This window comes from Sciurus carolinensis, chromosome 5 (assembly GCF_902686445.1).
Source record: "Sciurus carolinensis chromosome 5, mSciCar1.2, whole genome shotgun sequence".
Classification (NCBI taxonomy): domain Eukaryota; kingdom Metazoa; phylum Chordata; class Mammalia; order Rodentia; family Sciuridae; genus Sciurus; species Sciurus carolinensis.
Window position 1 is genome coordinate 67,847,788 of NC_062217.1, and position 23,005 is coordinate 67,870,792.

At 37.7% G+C, this 23,005-nt stretch overlaps 1 protein-coding gene across 4 annotated transcripts in view; it reads right to left on the minus strand.

Annotated features, from left to right (window-relative positions):
• Positions 1-217: 217 nt before the first annotated feature.
• Klf12 (KLF transcription factor 12) overlaps positions 218-23,005 on the minus strand; it is a 431,560-nt gene continuing 408,772 nt past the window's right edge. For all 4 annotated transcript variants that reach the window (XM_047552646.1, XM_047552642.1, XM_047552644.1 and 1 more), the window contains one exon: positions 218-9,829. In XM_047552646.1, the coding sequence (XP_047408602.1) occupies positions 9,648-9,829 (182 nt within the window). In that variant the 3' untranslated portion in view covers positions 218-9,647. The remainder of the gene's footprint in view (positions 9,830-23,005) is intronic.

The following is a 23,005-nucleotide window of genomic DNA, read 5'->3' on the forward strand; positions in this document are numbered from 1 at the left end:
TGGGAACTCGACTCTGGACTTTGAAAGATGTTCCTTTCATATTGCTTGAAACTTCTGAACTACTTTTTCATTTTATATTCATTAAAACATTAAGTTGAGAATCCCTTCTAGGGAGGTGCTGGCTTTTATAAAAATCTTGTTCATTTTTTTTAAGTATAGATTCTATCTTGTTCCATGTTCCAAATTACTATACACAAGTAGTAAAACTTTTCATAACAAAGGTTTAATTAGAACAGTTAATAACTATGATTTCCAAAGTATCTGAGTCAGCCTTAGTAATAATTAGGAAGTTTTGTTCCATACAAAATGCTTTATTTAACCTTCATGCCTTCATTCAGATAATTATACAAATGCATACAGTTAAAGGTTTAAACTCTATTTCGGTTCACAGCTCAATTCATAGGAAAGTTGAATACAGAAAAGCAATGCACCAACAGAATATGTCTGAGACACCATTAAAAACGATAACACTTGTTCATTTAAATCTCTGAGAATAGACTGGAATAATCGTCCTTTGAGAGAATCTCATTAAGAGGGTCTCCCTTTACATTATCATAGGGCAAAAAAAAAAAAAAAAATTCACCATTTTACAGTAAAAAGAAAAAAGCTCTGAGTATATTTACAATACATACACTATACATAAATACAAGAACAACACTTACATAATATTAATAAACTTATAACAGGGGTTGCCTAAACACTACAGAGTATATAAAATGCAGAGGAAACTATTAGGAAATTAGATCTTTAAGCTAAAGAAATAAATTCATTTGCAATTAAAACTCTGAACAGAAAACCAAACAAAGATTTAAGAACTCAACACACTTGTTTGCCAGTATCATTGGGGGGCTTATTCTTTAATTGTGTGTTCTCCCCTGGGCACTCTAGCTCTCTGGGGTCAGAGACCCAAGAATCTTTGTAAAATTACATCCATCAAGTGAATCAGACACAGCCCATCGATTTAATTTGCTGTTCAGAGGCTTCAAGCCTAGAATAACTGTTTTGTAAACTAAAGGATGTTTTTGTATTTTTACACAGAAAGATCTTGTGATCCAATCACCATGTATAATGAGCTAAGTGTCAAGGAAAAGAAAAGAAATGCCTGCTTGATTTGGCCAAAGAGGATGTTGTCTTTATTCCTGTGTAATTTTTCAAATATGACTTGAGAGATTTATTTAAAAGAATATGACATTTGAATTGACCCCCACACACCAAGAGCAACGTCTAGACTACTACTAATTATAACTAAGTCATTTTAAGTGGCAGGTGGGTATCTTAAAGGTGGTCTGTTCTCATCGTTTCACAACACAGAAAGTTCTGAGTACATTCTTTTATGGACAAACATGAATTTGCTGGTTTCTCTTCTTAAAAAATGATCATGATACACATAATTGCATTATGATGCAGGATGACATAATACATAAGATGATGTTTTCAAGCTGGTTTTGTTAAGTGGTTATCTCACATCCACAGAGTTGGTTTGCCATGTGATGCAAATGTCCCACATAGACATGAACAAAACAATACAGCCACCATCCTGTGGGGGAGACAGTGATTTTTTTAAAAAATGAATCCTTAAACACAACAAACTGTAGACAGACAAGTTGATAGGAAAGAGCCTTGCAAATAGGCACCAGTGCCCCAGTTCAACAATACCCACCCAATGTAATAAAGTGTGAGGAACAAAACATATCCTACGGTCTGGATGTGATCACAAAATTCTGCCATGGAAAACTAGAAACATGAGTAGGGTCGAACCATTTTCTGTAACATTTTGTGTTTTATCTTTGGAATAAGAAATAAGCAGAAAGGGAAGAAGTCAGGAGGTCTCTAAAATATGTTACTTTTTGATTGCTTGGACACTTTTATTACTAGATTTTGGCCCAAATGCTATCCTTCTATTCACCTCATTCTTGACAAAAAAAAAAAAAAAAAAAAAAAAATCTCTATGAAAGTCTTGGTTAACCTTCTTTGGGGAAAGTGAGAGAATAATTCAGACCAGGAGGCACTGGTCCTTGCTTTATACGAAGAGCAGACTCTGTTGTCTGAAATGATGCAAATTTCTAGAGATGAAATCCAGAAAGAAAAAGTATCCATGTGACTATTTCCACTTTTCATCTCTTTCAACTCACGTAAGAGGTCATTTTTGTCATTGAGAAATTATTGCTAGTGAAACCTAATTAACTGAGAAAGGCCCCTGTCTGCAATAGGTTGTGCGCATGGAACACTTGCTTTCAGCAAAGAAGAGAATTTGTTTATACAGGTTTTATCTTTTCCCCCAGCCAACTTACAGGGAGAAAGAGCATAATTTAGGAGATTCATTTTCAGAAACAGAAATACTATGAGAAATGACATTCTCTTAATGTTTCTGAAGTCCATTAGTACTTCCATGAATCAATACTGTCAGAGGCCTTGCTCTATACAGAGGGTAGGGATTTTATTTCTCTGATGTTGGACAGCTTCTCACATAAAACTCAATTAAGCTAACAACAACACTATAAACAAATTATTTATAAGACTATTTAAAACATTCCAAGGCAGTGCTGTTAAGAAAGAAAACTGAAAAGGAATTACCCATTGATCATCATCTCAATGTTTGTGATCACTACCCCATTAACACCTGTTAAGAGAAGGCTCTGGTATTAACTACCAGTCCACGGAGGTGAGCATCTCAAACCCACCTTAAGCAGACTCTGGCAGGCATTTGTTATAGATACAAAGAAATGCGTAGAACTGAGAAAAACCAACTTGGGCTACGATGTTACTAAGTAGGGAGGAGTTTTGATGATTCTGAAGCTCCAGGCCAAACATTTGGGAGGAAAGTGACAAGTCAGAGAGACATCTGGTGGCTGCTATTTGTTTATAGTGATCCTTCACAAACACATTTCCAGGAGATGGCTGATTTCAAACACTCCACACCATTGTCAAACCATGTGTCATATCATATCTGATATTTTACTTGCAAAATGATAACAACTCGTGCAGAGTATCTATAATAAAACTTAGTTGGGAGTATGGAAAGGTGGTTGCCAGGAACATGTGCAGTGAGATACAGTGGAAAGACTGGGGTTTCAGAGTCAGAGAGAGGTGGCTTCACATTCCTACTCTGCCATTTACTTTTTCTGTATCCATGGATATCTCAGCCATTCTCTTTGTGCCTCAGTTTCCCATTCATAATATGTTAAACTGTCAAACAGATTAGAGGTAATATGTCTAAAAATCACCTAGCACAGTGCTCCACATGTAGTACTTAAGAAAGTAGTTATTATTGTCATAGTTTGCTGAGTTTTTGTACTTTCAAGGTATTTTAGTACTTGCAGACAACATGTGGAACAAAGCCCAATGAGAAGACTTCAGTGAGATTAAGGAACTCGGCAGCCTTCTTTGACACTCTATTGGTTATTTCATGCCCTACCCTGGTGCATTTCCTTTTTCCTTTCCCTGTCTAAAACTTGGAGGAGGAAACAGCGGATGGTTTTGTAGGCCTGTGGTCTGGGCCTGGAGATGGCTGTTCATCGCGGTTGTCTACACTGCCTGAGGGTTTAATCACTCATACTTTTAATTGCTCTTAGCACATGTTTGGCTTTGAAAGAGTATAATTTTGCTGATAGCCTCAACAGCTTGTTTGGATGAATTTGTGCTCTGAGATGGCAAGGTTGGAGAATTTCCAGGTTTCACTGTACACTGATATCCATGACTCCACTTTTAGCAGTAAAATAATTTTAGGAAAAACTTGTGAACTTCTGGATGTGGATCAGGTAATTTTCAAGACTAACTGAAAAAAGTGGTTAAAGAGTAGGCTTACCAAATATCAACAATACTTCTGTAGACTTTTGGGGGAGAAATGATTTTGTCAATATTCATCCCCAAATGGTTCTTAAATGAAAACAGGAAACATTAGGGAAAAGGAGTGAAGAAATGTAAAGACAGATTTGAGCATTTGATATAAGTGGATAAAGTAAAGCGGACAAATATCTCTCAGTGTTTTGCTCTAAATAAATTGATATTTTTAACTGAGCAAAACTTTTTTGAGTCATACATATTATTTCTTAAATTTGGGGCAAATCACAATCAAGTTTTTAATCTGAAAATTATAATTGCCATACGCCATAGTATATACTGAAGATAACCTAACGTTCATATTTGCATTTGTACATTCTTCAAGTATGCAAACTCAAATTAAGAAATGTTAACTGCAAAGAAGATAAGGTATACTTAAAAGACACAAAAGTCTCGCCCTCATGGGTATGTGAACAGATTCAATTTATTACATACATACATATACTCTGTGTGTATGTTTTCAAAATGTGCAGTAAAAACCCAGTCTGATGAAGAATTATTGCTGTGTAAAAAGTATAGGAATATCTCATTGGTCATGATTATTGACAGGCACTTTCAGCATTTAGTTCGTTTCTGAAAATGGGCATTAGCTTATTTCTAATGCCAGTATAAATTCATTTAGCATGTGGCCATTTCCACAGCACTTAATCTTGTCAACAAGAGCTACACTGAAAAGCAATCCCTCCAGAATTCAACAAGAATAAATACTTATATGGTTTTCTTGATCAAGAACCACTTAATTGAGGAGAAAGATAACTGAGAAGAGAACAATTGCCAGGTGCTCTTTAGCACAAGAAAATCCTGTGCAGCTATTTCCCTTTTTCAGGAAAAGACACTGTGAGTTTGGAATCAGTGTGTCTGCAGCAACTTAAAATGATTTCAATGGGTTTTAAATCATCCTGGCTGAACCATGACAAGTGGCTACTCCACTTTGACAGAACATAAGGAACATGCTCTGACAAAGTGGGACAGAGTTCCCATGGCAATATCATTAATTGTGTGTAAGATACACAAGGCATACCTGGACAAGGTTTTTTTTGTTTTTTTATTGTGATGAAAACTAGAAGTTCTTTCCCCCGACATACTTCATCAAACTATTTACAACCTCTGTAAAATTTGCATGTTTGAAAATACTTTTTCCCACTATCGCATATGTTACGAATACAGTAAAATATCTTCACTCTATTTTTAAAGATGCAGTATCCTTCTATTTCATTTTCTTATGAAAATCTGAATTTCTATTGCAATTGCTCAATATTCAGCATATTTAAAATACCAATGGACATGGGTTGCTAAACAGACATTACTCTATAATGAAACTGTGAAAATATAGCATTTATAATTTTTATGTACATTTCTTAACTATAAAATGCAGGCAAAGTCATATATAGTATTATAAGCTGATTCCCTAATAAGGTAAATAACTTATATTTCTAGATAGTATGGATTATTACAAATTTTTTCTTTTAAAAAAAGTTCTTTGTTGATATTTATTAGCTCACTGGCAGCTGCATATACCGGTATGTATACACATGTGCAGGTGTTAGGGAGTCTATCCAGGTAAGTGGAAGGCAGTGTGGGGGAGAAGTGGAAGTGTAGTATGGGAGATGTGGCTTACCAAACCCCTTTCCTATAGGAAACCAAGTCAAATTGAGAAGACCATTTCATGGGATGCACTACCTCAGAAAAATGAAAGGAAGAAATTTGGTCAGTGATGTTTTAACAGAATACATTTACCTAATAAATTGACAGGCATTAGTAAAGGGCAAATTTGAAGAGTGGATAATGAACTATGAAAATTAAGGCTTCTTGGGCCTATTATGGTTCATCAGAGTCACCTCACATTCAGTCCCTTTGATGCAGACCATAGCATGCATGCTGGCACGAACACTGCTTGAATTCCATCCACCCTCACTATAAATGTGAAGACAGCTTCGAAACAGCACCACGGCTACATTTCTAAGCAGTCACAACAGCATAACAAAGGCGTATTAATACATTTGAAGGCCTCACCTCACCAGATTTATTCAACTGCAGCTTTGGTAAGTATAATAAATAAAGTACAGAATAAGGAATACTGCATCTTTATCCATATACATGTTATTCTAATGAACTGATTTCAAAGTGCAGAATTATATTTCTGTTTAAAACACAAATGGCAATTTGAGGTTAAAACAAGTTATATAAAAATGAACACAATCTTTGCATAAGCTATTCCACATTTCAACCATACTGGAAACAACACTTCTAATCAACTAGAACTGGCATTTGTAAACACTGTAGCATTTTTTAAAGTTTTTTCACCTGACAATTCATCTTTCTATTTCCCACTTAAACTTTAAAGTGAATAAAAAGTGCTTTTTTTTTTTTTTTTAAAGGTGGTTTATGTTACTGGTATTCAACTGTCTTTGAAAACAAATGGAAAATCCTTTGTGTTTTGTAAAGACAGTAGTAGAATCTTTATGGTAAAGCCATTAGGGATCTCCATCTAGATGCCTTAATAGAACTTAAGACAGGTTATCAAGCAGAGTCCACATAAAATGGACAGAAGGAGACTGGAGGTGGATGGGGAAGCGTGAATCTCTCTCCAAACAAGATCAGAATATAAAGGACTCTACTAAAACATCATAACTTTTCAAATCCCCTAACTCCCTTATAATCAATCTCTAAACTGCAAAAAGAATGTAAGGTCTCCTGCAGCTTCTTAAGAATTATAGCTATGCGTATGAAAGTTCCCAACCATGCACGTATCCCTAGCTGCAAATCCAACAGCTTCAAATTTAAAACCAGAGAATGTTTCTACTTAGGGAACAGCTGATAAGTCCTTTAGGATTCTGTCCCTTTTCTATAGTTCATCATGCACTGTGCTTTTCAAGAGGCTAAAAATGCACAAGAGATGGTATGGTGGCTTTTCTGTACCGATACATATTCCATTTTCTTTTGTCCCAAACCACTTTCCTTAACATGGGGAAACACTTTTAGGAATCTCACCAAGGTGAATTTGCTATATCCCAAGACAAGCCCCAAATAAGTTTTAATTCCTGGGGTAGATCAGGAACTCATTGACTTACTTGTCCTTGGCTCCCTTCTTAGAAGTACTGCTCTGTCAAGAGGGAGAAATGGTGTGAGGCTGACAGGTTTTATCAGTTAACTCGCCATTGCAGTCTGATTTCCACTTCCAGAGGGTAAGGAGAAGAAGCTCACTTCACTTCCCTACATCTTTCCTATGTCATTAGAGAAATGCAGCTCATTTAGTTCTTTGCTAAATTTAAATCAAGCTGTCATTCAGGAAGCTTCCACTGTCAGTTCAATGAATTTAAAAACCATGTCTACCTACAGTACTCTCAAGACATTGCTTGCCAGAAAAAAAGAAAGAAAGAAAGAAAAAAAAAAAAGGTCTAGCTCTTCTGATAGTAGGCAGAAATGACTCCAATCTACACTTCACTTGAGTGATCCTCTGACCTGCCAACTAGGTTCTGGGTTCATGGCTGTGTTAGCTCCTCTCTGTTCTTTGCCACTGACCAGTGCTGGCATTCAAGAAAACTATTTCTATTCTGAATGGTCATAGGCAATGAGAAGTGAGTTGCATACAGTACAGATAAAAAAATGTTCCAGTTGGTAGGAACCCCACTGGTTGGTGGGTAGCAGATTGTGTAGCTAAAGAAACTATTTATCAATAGAATTGCAGCCCTTTTTGTTGGAGGGAAATTGCCTGATGCATTTTTCAGGTCTGGCAGAAAATAGAGAACACATATTTTTGAAGCCAGAATGTGACCTGAAAATCTTTACAAATGTTGCTTCAATCATTTGTTAAAATTCTTTTAATACCATCTAACACAAATTGTCCTTGTTACAATGTTCATAGTTCTTGCTTCAGCAGAATAAGATTATTTGAATAAGAAGATGATCCTAAAAGGAATAATTCTGTCACCGGAAACTATTTCAGAATGTTCAAACATTTAAAAATGAGCTAGAAATATTGTGAGGTTAATTTGTGCAATTCCCCAAATCAAGTGTCTGTAATTAAAATATATTGCAAAGGTCTGTGCTGGAGACCTTTTATATCTAAGCTATAAAAAATCCTAACCACAATAACAACAACAACAACAACAACAAAAATCTCACCAAACCCCTTAGCCACATAAAGCTGGGGGGAAAAATGTCTTATAGTGGGGACAAAAATATGATAATTTTTCTGAAAGAATGGTTGGTGGTGATGTATTGCTTTGTTTCCTGTGTACTTTGCTAGTTGCAAAAGGTTCACAATTTTGGGGTAGGGTGGGTCTCTACTTTCCTCTCATCCTCATCGTAGGATGAGTAGGTTCATTATCCCTGCAGATGCCAATGCAGGACCACTGGGTCCTGGTACAGTTTAGAAAATGCAATGTATAGAAGAACCTATTGGAGAGACTTATCCTCGGCTCTCCAACAGAGGAAACAGCACCATGGCAGGCCTTCGGCAGGACCACTCCCTTTCCACCGACTCATTCCCAAGAATGGACCCATTAACTCAAGAGCTAATTCCCAGCTATGCCTCCATCGCCTTTCTAGTCACCGAATAACTGTTTTCAAACAAGAAAAGGGGAGCATAATCTTTAATTGTGATACTCAACCGAGCAGCACAACAAACAGCAGAAAGATTACCTCAGTGCTGTAAATGTAACCAAGACACCTAAAATGCTGGGGTGTTTTTTACAATCCCTTTAGTAAGTATGAAAACTGGTAACGTGAGTCCTCAGTGAAGTTATTGTAGGAAAGTCCTTTTATTCATTATTGCTTTTCTCCTCAAGGGGTGCATTATTTCCATCTCTGCTTTGTCTGATTTTTCATGTTCACTGACTTTGCCCGGGCAGCCCCACCTCTTACGTTGGTGCCAGTATGTCTAAGAAAGTTTTTTCCCCTGATTCCTTGTAATCAAACACTGGGGGCAGGAAGAGATGATGCCTAGGTGACAGAACACTGCAATTTGAAGTGGGGCAGTAGGTTTAGACAGGCTCTTCCTATTCAACTACAGAACACCTCGGTGCCAGTCCATGCCAGGGCAGAGACCAGGACTAGACTTGAACTGAAATGTCGCTGCCCCTCTGCTCAAACAGATGAACAAAACAGAATCGAAACAAAACAGAAACAATCAACGACAAACAAATGAGAGATTCAATGTTGGTTTTCTTCAGGGCATGGCATGATGACAAGTTGCGAGGGACATCTAGTTGCTGCCATCGCTATTGCAAGGGCCTGCTGAGTCAAGCGCCTTTATTTTCAGGTAATGGAACCTCTCCAACAACTTCTTCCTTCCTACTTTCATGCTGCTTGCTGGTAACAGACTGGATGTGGGTTCTAGCTTACTTAGCTAGGAACTAAACTTTTTGTAAAAAGGGGTTAAAGGTGGGGTGGGGGGTGTGGAGGGGATGTTGAGAGAATCATCCAAATTGAAAAGGTCTTGCTCTAGCCAACAATTTGTGGTAGATGACCTTTAAGATATCAATAACAAAACGTCTGACAGCTCAGAAAATGTACAAGCTACAAACATCTGTAAATGGCAGAGGACACAGCACGGAAAACAATGCCTGTCTCTTCAGCATTTTTGTGGCTGAACTCCCATGCCGGGGTGAAGCCATCTCTCTTGTAGTCAAGGTGGGGGTTACCTTCAGACCGAAAGAAGGGTTCCTTCTCGTTCCTGCGCTAGTTTCAGACATCGTGGGATGGTGATGCCCTTTTGAGTTAACACTGTGAAGGGATTCAGCCCTGCTGAATTGGGTGCCGCTAAGAGATTCAGCTCTTCAGCCCAGCTGGATAGGGAGCGGTCCTCACACCAGCATGTGCCTCCGGCGGTGCAGGGCCAAGTGGTCTGACCGGGAGAAGCTGCGATCACAGTCTGCGCACTTGAATGGCTTCACTCCCGTGTGTTTGCGGTAATGCCGAGTCAGTTCATCTGAACGCGCAAACTTCCAGGTGCAGCCTTCCCAGGTACACTTGTAGGGTTTCTCTCCTGGAAGAAACAAAGGCACACAAGCTTTGGTGCTCTGCCACGTTCCCATGACAATCAAGCCACCACTGGGTGTAGGGACTGTGGTTCTCAATGGGGTTTCCATTTGGAAAATCTGTCAGGAAACCTTCCCATCTACCAGTGCGTTTAGGGTCAGAGAGGTGAGGGTTTCAATCTAGTCTTTCCTGCTGTGATATCAGGCAAGTGAGTTAACACCTGCATCAATTATAAGCGTGACCTTGTGGTCCAAATATCAAGACACACACTGAGGGTCACTGGGTAAAATCACCACTGGTAGAATGAGGGCTCTATACCAAATTTGATTTGGTTCTAAGACCGAAAGTCACAAGGAATTACACAGAAAAATCAGTGATGACTAGTTTTAACACTCCCCTTCCCAAATATGCACCACTTAGGAGGTTTAAGCTTATTTTAGGACACAAGGTCCACTTATCCTTTGCTGCAGGTATACATACAATGCTATGGAAAGGTAAAGTGCTCCATGCTCTAAGAAATTAGGCATGTATTATTCATAAACATCAACACTTTGTTTGTTCACTGGGAAAGAATCCTAGATACCTTAGTAGTATAAAGTGCTGAAAGTCCCTGTAAAAAGCAGTCTGAAGAAGTGTGTAATTTGACCAGACTCCACAGTCAACTTGTAAGGACAGTAAAATATGCAAAGGCTGTGCTGGGAAAAGATACACTATTCATTGTCCAAACGGGCTCCCAGGGGGGCCCCGACAATAGTTGACCCAGGTACACTGTTTTCCTGGCTGTCATTCAGAATGGAAGCCCTGTCCCCATGCAACCCCATAAAAAACTGACCTCTCCTTCCACCTAATAGTCTAAAATGTGCTTCTTTGCCACACTGGGCCTATGCTGAAAAGATAGGGAAGGAGTAATTTGTTGGTCCCTATGTATAAAGTGAGTACTGCAAACCTCACTTTATAGGTGAGAAAGTGAGGTTGGACATAACAAGGTAATACTCAAGTTGAGTCAAAAGATGCCTGTGGCTCTGAGTCCAGTGCTGCAGCCCTCTGCTACAGAGGAATGGAGAGGTCTTACCCTGTCTAAACTCTGTTGCATCCTCAGGGTTATTTCACTTCTTTAGCTACTCCCAAACTTCACTGTTCCTTTCCTATTTCTATGAAATCTACACAATATACCATGAAGCTTTTGTTTGGATGCCTTTCTCCTCCACCATCACTGAATTCTCAGAGGTCAGAAGTCATGCATGGCATCTCCAGGGCCTAGAATAGGTCCCAAGCTAGTACTTGAATGAACTAATAGAACTGAAAGGTGAAAGTGTACACACACACACACACACACACGAAACTACTAAGCCCTATAAATGAGATGTATAGGTAATGCCCACATGGGAAAGCTAGACTGAACATTTTTCATTCATCTGTTAAATCAATGCTGTTTATATGGGTCCTTTCAGGATCAAGTGGCTCTTTCAGAAGAGAGTGAATAAATATTTCAGACCTGTTCAATGCAGAAATGCTGATACACTAATTGTGGCCCATAGGAAGCCCCAGGTTACTCTGAAAGGGTTCCTTTCAGGCAAAAGCCTGCCTACTGCAATGACCCCAAACCTCAATTTCTAATTCACTCTACTAGACAAAATCTGCATTTGCATGTGTCTACTAACTAGAGTTTGATATTCAACAAATTCAGCCAAAACTCTAACTTACAAAGACTGGAGATCTACTATGCAATTTACCCACAGCAAATATTAATGTTTTTTCATACTGGATGTCATCTCTATGTGGTTGAAATTATATTATGAGCATGGGGTCTAATGTCAAGTTTGCAATAAACCAACTCTTCAAAATCACATCCATCATCCAGACATAGTGGCCCCTAATCCCAGTAACTAGCTAAGCTGAGGCAGGAGGATCTCAAGTTTGAGGCCAGCTGGGGCAACTTAAATACATGTCTTAAAAAATAAAAAGGGGCTGGGGATGTAGCAGTGGTAGAGCTTCCATGGGTTCAAACACAGCACTACACGCACACAAAAAAATCACATCCATCTTTGGATGGATGAACTCAGTTAGCTGGTTGGTTGACATTGGTGGGCATCTCCCAGCTATGTCTAGTGTCAGGATGGAATAGTGTTAAAGTTGAAGAAGGAAAGAATAAAGGATCTTCTTAATGAGAAAAGCATAGCTCAGTGGAATGTAGGAGAATGTGTTTCTCTCCGAGTGAGCTTGTCTTACAAAAGCTGCTCCCCCTACCCTCGCCACTGCAGATGGAAGAGGGGCTGTGTACCTGAATGGCCTCAAAGCAGTTGGTATGGCCCACATGACAGACACTGTTTTTACCAACTCAGGTGCTGTCTAGCTTTCCATGTAGGCATGTAATATTCTCAAGCTTATTACTCAAAATGAAAATCATTATATACTTACTTTTATTTTGACAATAACTAGAGCTATGCCCTTTCCACTTGAAAATCTACAGCAGGGGGTGGTACAATACAGTCTCGATTTTCACTTTTTTTTTTTCCTTTTTGCCACACTGGGGATTGAACCCCAGATCCCAGCTAGGCAAGCACTCTACCACTGAGCTACATCCCCAGTCTTTATAAGTTTATTTTGAGATAGGGTCTCACAAAGTTTCCCAGGATGGCCTCAAACTTGCCATCCTCCTGCCTCAGTCTCCCTACTAGCTGCATGACATTTGTGAACTGCTGCACCTGGCTTCATTTTTCAGTTTTTAAAGGCTGGGGAAAAAAAAAATCAAAAGAGGAACTTGTTTTTACATGTGAAAATTATATGAATTTAAATTTTAATGTCCATAAATAAGTTTTTATTGAAACACAGCTGCATTAAGTTGTTTACATTTTGTTTTGGCTATTTTTCAGTGAGGGTGGATTTTAGTAGTTACAACACAAAACCTATGGCTTCAGTGCCGAAGATATTTAGTATGTAGCCCTCTACAGAAATTGGTGACCCCAGATAAAAGGGTGGGTACTTCTGCTTTATGTAGTCTTCCTGAAAGCCTTAATTTATTGAATTGGAGTATACATGACAGTGTTATTTTGGGATGGTGGGGGGGGGCAAGGGAAATATTATGGATATAGCATCCAAATTCTCAAATTATGATCCTTAATTCAAATTTTAAGAGCTTTCTCAGTAATAAATAATATGATCTCTCTTTTTTTTTTTTTTACTTTTTGAAACAACTATTTATTTAATTCTAAATATGTTCTCATTCTTCATCAAGCCTCAGGGGAGAGGGAGTTATAGGTAAATTTAGAAATTATCTTTTTTAAAATATAAATTAATTTTTAACTAATACATAAAAACTGTCCATATTTATGGGCTACCATGTGAGGTTTCAATGTGTATACACTGTGTAATGTTTAAACCAGATTGAACGTATCTGTCTCTTCAAACACTTATAATTTCTTTCCAGTGAAAACTTGCAAAATTCTTTCTTCTAGCTTTTTGAAATGAATAGTACGTTATCATTATTTATAGCCATCCTACTGTATGCACTTGAACCTCCTACTCCTAAGCATGTGCAACTCATTCCAAGGGTCACCCCTATGCCCCCCACCTCTGGTAACCACCATTCTACTCTCAATTTTTAGGAGGTGACTTTATATATTCCACATATGAATGTGACCATGTGGTCCTGGTCTTTCTTTGCCTGACCATATGTGCTATTTCATAACAAAAGGTCTATATAGGAGAGTTGTGGACAACAGAAAATGAATACCTTAAAAGGTTCACACGGTTCTATTAGACTTATAAAAATATCTTTTCAATCTTTTATGCTCATGAAAAAAGACCAGGCACGGTGACACATGCCTATAATCTCAGTCACTCGGGAGGCTGAGGCAGGAAGATTTGTGAGTTCAAAGCCAGCCTCAGCAACTTAGAAAGTCCCTAAGTAATTCAGAGAGACCCTGCCTCTACATAAAATATTAAAGAAGGGTTGGGGATGTTGCTCACTGGTTAAGCACCCCTGGGTTCAATCCCCAATACCAATAATAACAACAACCACCTCCTTACCTGTGAAGGTGAGGGTCAGAATGGTTAAGGGTTAGGAATGTCTCTCTAAGTTTTACAGGGGAATCAAGAGCAAGGGTTCTTCATAATGACAGAGTCCTGCCCTCCATTTCCTTTAAATACACTTGGGTTAAAATGGCCATGGATAATAAGGATAAGCTGCTATTCAATGGAGTTTGAGGTCTATAACATGGGAAGAACCAGAAAGTAAAGGAATTTATTAGACATTGGAAATTATTTCAAAGACAGATATTTTAAAAGGGTTGGGGGCAAAGAAAATAGCAATTGGCAACAAAGATTTGTCTGAGCCCACAAATGTGAGGTGTGACAAAGTATGTTAGAATACAGCAAATTTAATTATCTGAGTAATAAATGACTTTCCCTTAGAATTTGTTTTTTCTTTTCTGGTACTGGGGATGGAACCCAGGGGCTCTCAAACACTGAGCCAGATCTCCAGCCCTTTTTTATATTTTACTTAGAGCCAGGGTCTCGCTGAGTTGCTTAGGGCCTCCCTAAGTTGCTGAGGCTGGTTTTGAACTGGAGATCCTCCTGCCTTGACCTCCCAGGCTGCTGGGATTACAGGCATATGCCAGCACACCCTTAGAATTTTCTTTACAAAAATATATACTATGGGAGTCCTGTTAAGGAAGTCTGATCCTAAGCCAACAAGTTGAAGATTTGGACCTACTTTTTCTTCTATAAGATGCAGGGTCTCTGGTCTGATTCCGAGGTCCTTGATCCATTTTGAGTTGAGTTTTGTGTAGGGTGAGAGATAGGGGTTTAATTTCATTCTATTGCATATGGTTTTCCAGTTTTCCCAGCACCATTTGTTGAAGAGGCTATCTTTCCTCCATTGCATATTTTTGGAACCTTTGTCTAGTATGAGAAAATTGTATTTATTTGGGTTTGTGTCCATGTCCTCTATTATGTACCATTGATCTACCTGTCTATTTTGGTACCAATACCATGCCGTTTTTGTTATTATTGCTTTGTAGTAGAGTTGAAGATCTGGTATTGCAATACCCCCTGCTTCGCTCTTGCTACTGAGGATTGCTTTAGCTATTCTAGGTTTTTTATTCTTCCAGATGAATTTCATAATTGCTTGCTCTATTTCTGCAAGGTACATCATTGGGATTTTAATTGGAATTGCATTGAATCTGTGTAGCACTTTAGGTAGTATAGCCATTTTGACAATATTAATTCTGCCTATCCAGGAACATGGGAGATCTTTCCATTTTCTAAGGTTTTCTTTAATTTCTTTCTTTAGTGTTCTGTAGTTCTCATTGTAGAGGTCTTTCACCTCTTTTGTGAGATTGATTCCCAAGTATTTTATTTTTTTCGATGCTATTGTGAATGGGGTAGTTTTCCTAATTTCTCTTTCTGAAGATTCATCACTTATGTATAAAAATGCATTGGATTTATGAGCATTGATCTTGTAACCTGCTACTTTACTGAATTCACTTATGAGTTCTAAAAGTTTTCTGGTGGAATTTCCAGGTTCCTCTAAATATATAATCATGTCATCAGTGAACAGGGATAGTTTGAGTTCTTCTTTTCCTATTCGTATCCCTTTAATTTCTTTGGTTTGTCTGATTACTCTGGCTAGAGTCTCAAGGACGATGTTGAATAGAAGCGGTGAAAGAGGGCATCCCTGCCTTGTTCCCGTTTTTAGGGGGAACGCTTTCAGTTTTTCACCATTTAGAATGATATTAGCCATGGGCTTAGCGTAGATTGCCTTTATAATGTTAAGGAATGTTCCCACTACCCCAATTTTTTCTAGTGTTTTGAGCATGAAGGGATGCTGTATTTTATCGAATGCTTTTTCTGCATCTATTGAAATAATCATGTGATTCTTAACTTTAAGTCTGTTGATATGGTGAATGACATTTATAGACTTCCTTAACAGGACTCCCATAGCACAAGAAATAAAAGCAAGAATCAACAACTGGGATAGATTCAAACTAAAAAGCTTTCTCTCAGCAAAGGAAACTATCAGAAATGTGAAGAGAGAGCCTACGGAGTGGGAGAATATCTTTGCCAACCATACCTCAGATAGAGCGCTAATTTCTAGAATCTATAAAGAACTCAAAAAACTCTACACGAAGAATACAAATAATCCAATCAACAAATGGTCTAAGGAAATGAACAGACACTTCACAGAAGAAGATGTACAAGTAATCAACAGATATATGAAGAAATGTTCAACATCCCTAGTAATAAGGGAAATGCAAATCAAAACTACCCTAAGATTTCATCTCACCCCAATTAGAATGGCGATTATCAAGAATACAAGCAACAATAGGTGTTGGCGAGGATGTGGTGAAAAAGGAACACTCATACATTGCTGGTGGGGTTGCAAATTAGTGCAGCCACTCTGGAAAGCAGTGTGGAGATTCCTCAGAAAGCTTGGAATGGAAAAACCATTTGACCCAGCTATCCCACTCCTTGGCCTATACCCAAAGGACTTAAAATCAGCATACTACAGAGATACAGCCACATCAATGTTCATTGGTGCTCAATTCACCATAGCCATATTGTGGAACCAACCTAGATGCCCTTCAGTTGATGAATGGATAAAGAAACTGTGGCATATTTATACAATGGAATATTACTCCGCAATGAAGAATGATAAAATTATGGCATTTGTAGGCAAATGGACGAAATTGGAGAATATCATGCTAAGCGAGATAAGCCAATCTCAAAAAACTAAAGGACGAATGATCTCGCTGATAAGCGGATGAGGACATATAATGGGGGGTGGGAGGGGTTAGCATTAGGTTTAGGGTTAGGTTTAGGGTTAGGGATAAGGACAGCGGTAAGAATGAAGGAAAGAAGGACTATATAGAGGGAAAAGAGGGGTGGGAGGGGTGGGGGGGAAGGGAAAAAAAAATAAACATCATTGCCCTATGTAATCGTATGATTACACAAATGGTATGCCTTGACTCTATGTACAAATAGAGAAACAACATGTATCCCATTTGTATACAATTAAAAAAAATAAATAAATATAAAAAATATATATATATACTATCTTGTTTACTATCCAAACAACAAAAATATTAAGTATAATATTTCCTTTTCCCCACTGCCCCATGAATAAAATCAGAGCTTAAATAAGCATTCTCTCTCCATTAAAAGAGAAAGAGAAAAAAAAAAAAAAAAGAAAAGCTCTCCCAATTTCTATTCAAATTTTGAGGCTGAGCTACAAACGCTGGCAGGGAAGAGATGGCTCCACTGACCAGGCAGTGCCACTCACTCAAAAGAGATCCAGTGCCTAGCATTTTCTTGGGAAAAAAGAAAGTGTATATACACACACACACACACACACACACACACACACACACACAATGTTCTTTGGAATAGTCAAGTTTTAGAAATGGATAAACAAATTTATAGTTACTGCACTGTTTTCCATTTATGTTTCTGCTTTGAAACAATTTATAGGGTACAATGTTATAAACACATTAAAATAATAGGCACTAACTTCATGATGTAAGTGAAACACTAATTAAAATGATAAATAAGTTTGTATAATACACAGAAGGATATGTACATGTTCCCAGAAAGGCTCTAATGAAGAAGAGAATCTTGCTTCCGTTTTTGTCTCTTTCCTTAAAAACCTGTGAGAGAGTAGAAGGCTGAATTTAATTTTAAAAAGTCAAGTGGCAGGGACAGAAAGAATGGCTGGTGAATTTTCCATGAAAATGTTCCTATGGACCTGGACAATAATGGGCAGTGGGCACCTCCCAGGTCTGCTACTAGACACAGCTGCTCTGCATCAGGATGAACAATGGTAATGTAAATAGGATTTCCATTAATATCTTCAGCAATTTTCTTAAATTCATTCCAGTGAGGATTTTGCAAATGTGTTATTCTGAACTGTTTTCCCTGGAAACAAGCCAAAAGTAAAAATAACCTGCTTACCTCCTTTGCCCCTTTTGTTCAACCCACAAGTACACATACAATACCCCTTTGGCGAAATCTTTGAAGACATATTCAATATTTTTTCAAATAACCTGATGTTTGAATTTCAACATCAAGTCATCAATGATTCTGGTTCCTGATGCTAATCCTATTCAATAGTGAAATTATAGAAGAAGATATTTCTTTAGCAATAAGTCTCAGAACCTGATTTTTTGTTTGTTTGTTTAAAACATAAAATTGATAGCTAAGAAAAATCAAAGGACACCCTGGCTGAGTGATTGGTAGACAGCTGAATGGCACCTTGGCACTCCTTGGGGTACAGTTTATTAACTTCCAGATTTCAATTCTGATGTGATTCTCTGTGTTCCATGAGAAATTCTTAAGTAATTTCCACCTTTTGCATTTTAATGAAAGAATCTGATCATTTTCAGAACAATCTACCTTTCTCCAGTTCTGTAAAAAACCTGAAACGAACTCTGAAAACTTCCAGTAGAGGAACATGTTAACCAAAACTAGTAGCAGGAGCTTCTATTCATCAAAGTGAATAGGCCTCTAAAGACTGAAAAAGAGAGCTCACCAAAAAAAAAAAAGCATTTGCTATTTTTTGTTCTGAAACTCCGCATTTGGAGTTTACAACAAATACAACTTTAAATGTATACATTGCCAACATGTGACTGTGTCTGTGTCACAGGTATTATTTAAATAGAATACATGTCCTGGGATGCTTATTAATTAAGTGTTCTGGGAAATAAAGACTCACATTAGAGGGTTTTTTTTTTTTTTTCTTGAAATAGTCAACACAAACTGATTTATTATGAGAAGCCCGTCTCTTTCAATTTTGGTTAAAGAAAAGGATTAAGAGTCACTAAATGCTTTTCCATGACATTTACCCAGCAGAAGGCATAATAAAGTCTAAAGAAAACACCAGGTATTGAATGGATTCCCAAAACCCACCAAACAAAAATAACTTTTTCACGCATCTCCCACTTCACCATCTGAAAGGCTGAAAGGAAAGTGTTCACTGAGACAAAAGGCAGGTGCCCTTTCATATTAAAAGGACGGTGAACGGTACACTCCAGAGGAATGTGCAGTTTCAAAGGCCCGTGTTAAACAAAACCCCGTGTTCTCAAATCAGTGCCTCTCTGTTATTTTCTCAAGCAACTGAAAAGGAATACCTTTTGCAACAGGAAACATAGGCATTTTCTGAAGTTCAGAAGTGCATTTCTGAAATATGTCCCTATTTAACTTTTATAAAGTTACAGGGCCCAGACACTGACAAATGAGCTTCATTACATTCAAGGCTGAACATATTTGCTGTGACAATCTGTTTCACTTGAGGAATGGTATTTGCATATGAGGAAAAAAAAAAAAAAAACAATCAAGATTCCTATCTTGTCTTCTGGTTTCTGTTACATTAGTTCATGAAAGTTCACAGAATTTCAGATCTGGAAGGAAATTAGGTACTTTCAATGAGGAAATAGAAAACTTGAGACCAAGCGTGAGCTGAGATTACAAGGCCCTCTGAGTCATCCGGAGATAGACCAAGCTATCTGCCTGCCCTCCTTCACGGGTTAAGGTAGCATAAATGACCACAAGCTTTAAAATCAGGGAGAATGTATGGCCCACACCAGGCTCCATCACAGATTTCCACTTAGATCCTAGGCTGGAGAGTTTCTTGAAACACAGTTTCCCCATCTATAAAACAGGTATAGTACCTGTTTCTACAGCTCTATTGGGAAACTCAAAAATGTATGTGCTATGTGCTTGGCAAATAACAGGTGCTCAATAAGGGCTATTTTATAGTTATGAAATAAATTATTTTTGTTTTTGCAAAGAAACAAATAATATGAAGTTAAAATTAGATCTTGTTTACCATTTTAAAAATAGGTTTTCAAGTAATTGATGCTACTCCTGATCTTGATTTTTTAAAACATCCTAAGTATTCAACTACCATAGGAGCCAATCCATTCTTTAACATGTTGGCTCTATTTGGGCTTGTCCATTCAATCAAATGAATAATCAGTGTGCCAGTCTTCACTCTCCTGAATTGTCTGGGCTGAATTAACTAACTTTTTCATTAAGTGTAAGCAAGATGAAGTGGGTCCCTGCTTTCTTCTCCATATAGCTATATAATGGGTATCTTTGATAGAAATATTATTTGCTAAAACATATAATACTTTCCATGCACTATACGTTGTACTAAGAGCTTTATGGATATTAACTCATTTAACGTTGACAATTTCCTAATGGAGCAGTGGCAATTACTAACCCCATTTCACCAGTCATCCAGTTGTGTCTTAACCACTAGTCATGCTGCCTCTCAACATTTTAAATTACTGTTTTAATAAACCAGCACAGTCAGTCAAAACTGGACAAGCAGACTGAGAACCTAAGTCACTCCTTTCAAGGCATGCAATCTTGTGAACCTTGCACCTAGTGCTTCTCAACCAGGAATCAAATAAAAATGCATAAAAATATCCTACAAAAAAATGTACTTTACTGAAAGTAAAAAGTTCAAGGTCAGAAGGTATTATATTAGGTTGTTCTGAGTTTAAATTTCCTTGTGGTGACAACTCTTATTTTCCTATGTGTCTGGTACTTCTTCATCAGTTTCTTTCGTAGAAGTCTCTTCTACCTGTCACATAAATGCTTCCTATGATTTTGACTTTTTCTTCTCAGCTGCATGGGTTGCCCTTAGTTCCCACAGCTTTCACCACAATGTGTAAGACAAAGATCCCTAAGTAACTAAGTACCTGAAAGGGTACGGTGCAGCCCCAACTGGAGGTCTAAAAGCAACCTCAACATGACCAAAATCTTACTCAGCATGTACCAGCTAAAGGAGACATATCCCTCCTCCTGTTTTGCTATCAGGAAAAAAAAAAAAAAAAAAAAAAAGGTAACCACATCTACACAGGAACCAAGTCACAAAACTCTCTAGTTGGAGAGATTTCTTAGACTTTTCATCTAGAAGTAGGATAGGTAATCCCTACCTGCCCCACCCTGATTATTACATGTGCTGGTTCTGTCTTCCAAATATTTGTTCAACTGTCCTTTCTAATTTACCTGCACAGTGGCTCTTTTTATGCTCTTGCCATCTTTCACTAGGAACAATGTCTGATGCTTTTACATTTTATATCCTACCACCTCCAGTTTATTGGAGGTCTTTCTGAAAGACAATGTGATCATTTCACTCCTTGGCCCTATATCCTGGACATTCCTGTATTAAAACTCTCATCAAAACACTGGGACGGATAGAAGGTTTTCCTGTCTGTGTGCCCCATGGTGCAGTGCGGAACTGAGGAAGGCTCTGAGCCCCTTCATCACTGTGTCCCCAGGGCCTAACACAGTGCCTAGTGCTAACAAATACCTGTTGATTTAATGAATGAAACCACTTTAATTCAAGTTCTTCCTTATGGGGTTTAGCTCAGTGGTAGAGCAATTGCCCAGTGTCTATGAGGCCCTGGTTCAAGCCCCAGCACTATAAAAACAACCCAAAAACTCCTTCCTTTTCTTTTTAAAACAGAACATATAAGACTCCATATAAAAATAATATATTTTGTTAGAGTTTATTGCTTGTGTTCTATTCATTTTATGATTTTTTTTTCTAGTGTAATGAATTAGCACACTTTTGAAAAGGAAAATAGTTTAGGGAGGTTTTATTTAAAACAGGTACAATGGCTGAAAGTGTAGCTCAGTGGCAGAGCACCTGCCTAAACCCATGTACAAGGCTTGGGGTTTGATTCCCAGCACAAAAACAAACAGACGAACAGAGTGGTGGTATATCGAGGTCTAGTCTTCAAACCGATATTTTATTTCAAATCCTTAAAATAAGTAACAGAGTAGGAGGGGAATGGGGATATATACTCAATGGCAGGTGCTAGCCTAGTATGCAAGAGGCCCTGGGTCCAATCCTCAGCACCGCAAAAAAATATGTAAATGAAATTAGTAACTGAATATATGATTATATCCTGTATTCTCTTGCTCAAATGAACATTAGTTAATTTGATCTTTAACATATGTGCTTTATAATTCTTTTTATTCTTAGTTATGAAGTTTTTAATTAAATTAATAAACTTTATGAATCATTTTATATATTCTACAATGGGTAAATATATATTCTACCAAAATATAGCTCCTTATCATGTTTAATGATTCCATCAAAACCATCGATTTTATATTAGTAGAAGTTAATCTTGTCATTCAGGATAAAATGACCAACAATCATAACCTAGTTATTCTCAGAACACAAGAAGTGCCCTGGCTGGAGAGAGGGTTTGCTAACACTTTCTTTTTCACATAGTTTTGATGGAGATATATATATATATATATATATATATATATATATATATATATATATATATATCTCCATTAAAGACAAAAGCAAAGAAAGATCCATAACAATTCTAAAGTGATTTTAACCCTTCACTCTCACTAATGATCTATGTGCTAACAGAAATAGAATTCAAAAATAAAACTTAAGTAGTCATGTACTTATTTAACAGATAAAGGTAGACTGTTTTAGAAGTCTTTTCCTAAGTATATGAACAAAGATCCACTTACTTTTAAAGTCAATTAAACAATGTTAAGACTTTTATAACAAAATTGAGTCAGATATGTACAGCCCATGATGATTTTACATTTTATATCCTACCTCCTCCAGTTTATTGGCGGTCTTCCTGAAAGACAATGCGATCATTTCACTCCTTAGCCCTATAATTACCTGGACATTCCTGTATTAAAACTCTCATCACACCACACTGGGATGGACACCACTTCTTAGGTCCAACATATTTCTAAATGGTAACTCTCTGATAGGTTAAAATAACACCCTCCCCAATAATGAACTTAATTATAACACCTGCAAAACTTTCATAGCATGATGTTACCAACCTAGACTGAAAACTGGTATTTGAGTCAGCATTGTGAGGTTTGCATACGTAGGAGATGCTCACTGGGAAGTTCCCTCCAGACAGGACCAATGACCTTTTCAGTGCCACTGTGGCAACCTGCAGAGATAAAGCTCATGCCTGCATTTCCCATCATGCTTTCCATGATGGATACTTGTGGATGTGGCTGTCTGCCCCATCAGATTCAGGACTCCTTGCTCTCTGCATCTTTACATCACATCCATTAGTATGCAAAGAGTCACGTGCTGAGCCAGTGCTCAAGAGCTGCCTATTTATTTAAAAAAATTTTTTGTAGCTGTAGATGTACATGCCTTATGTAGTTGCAT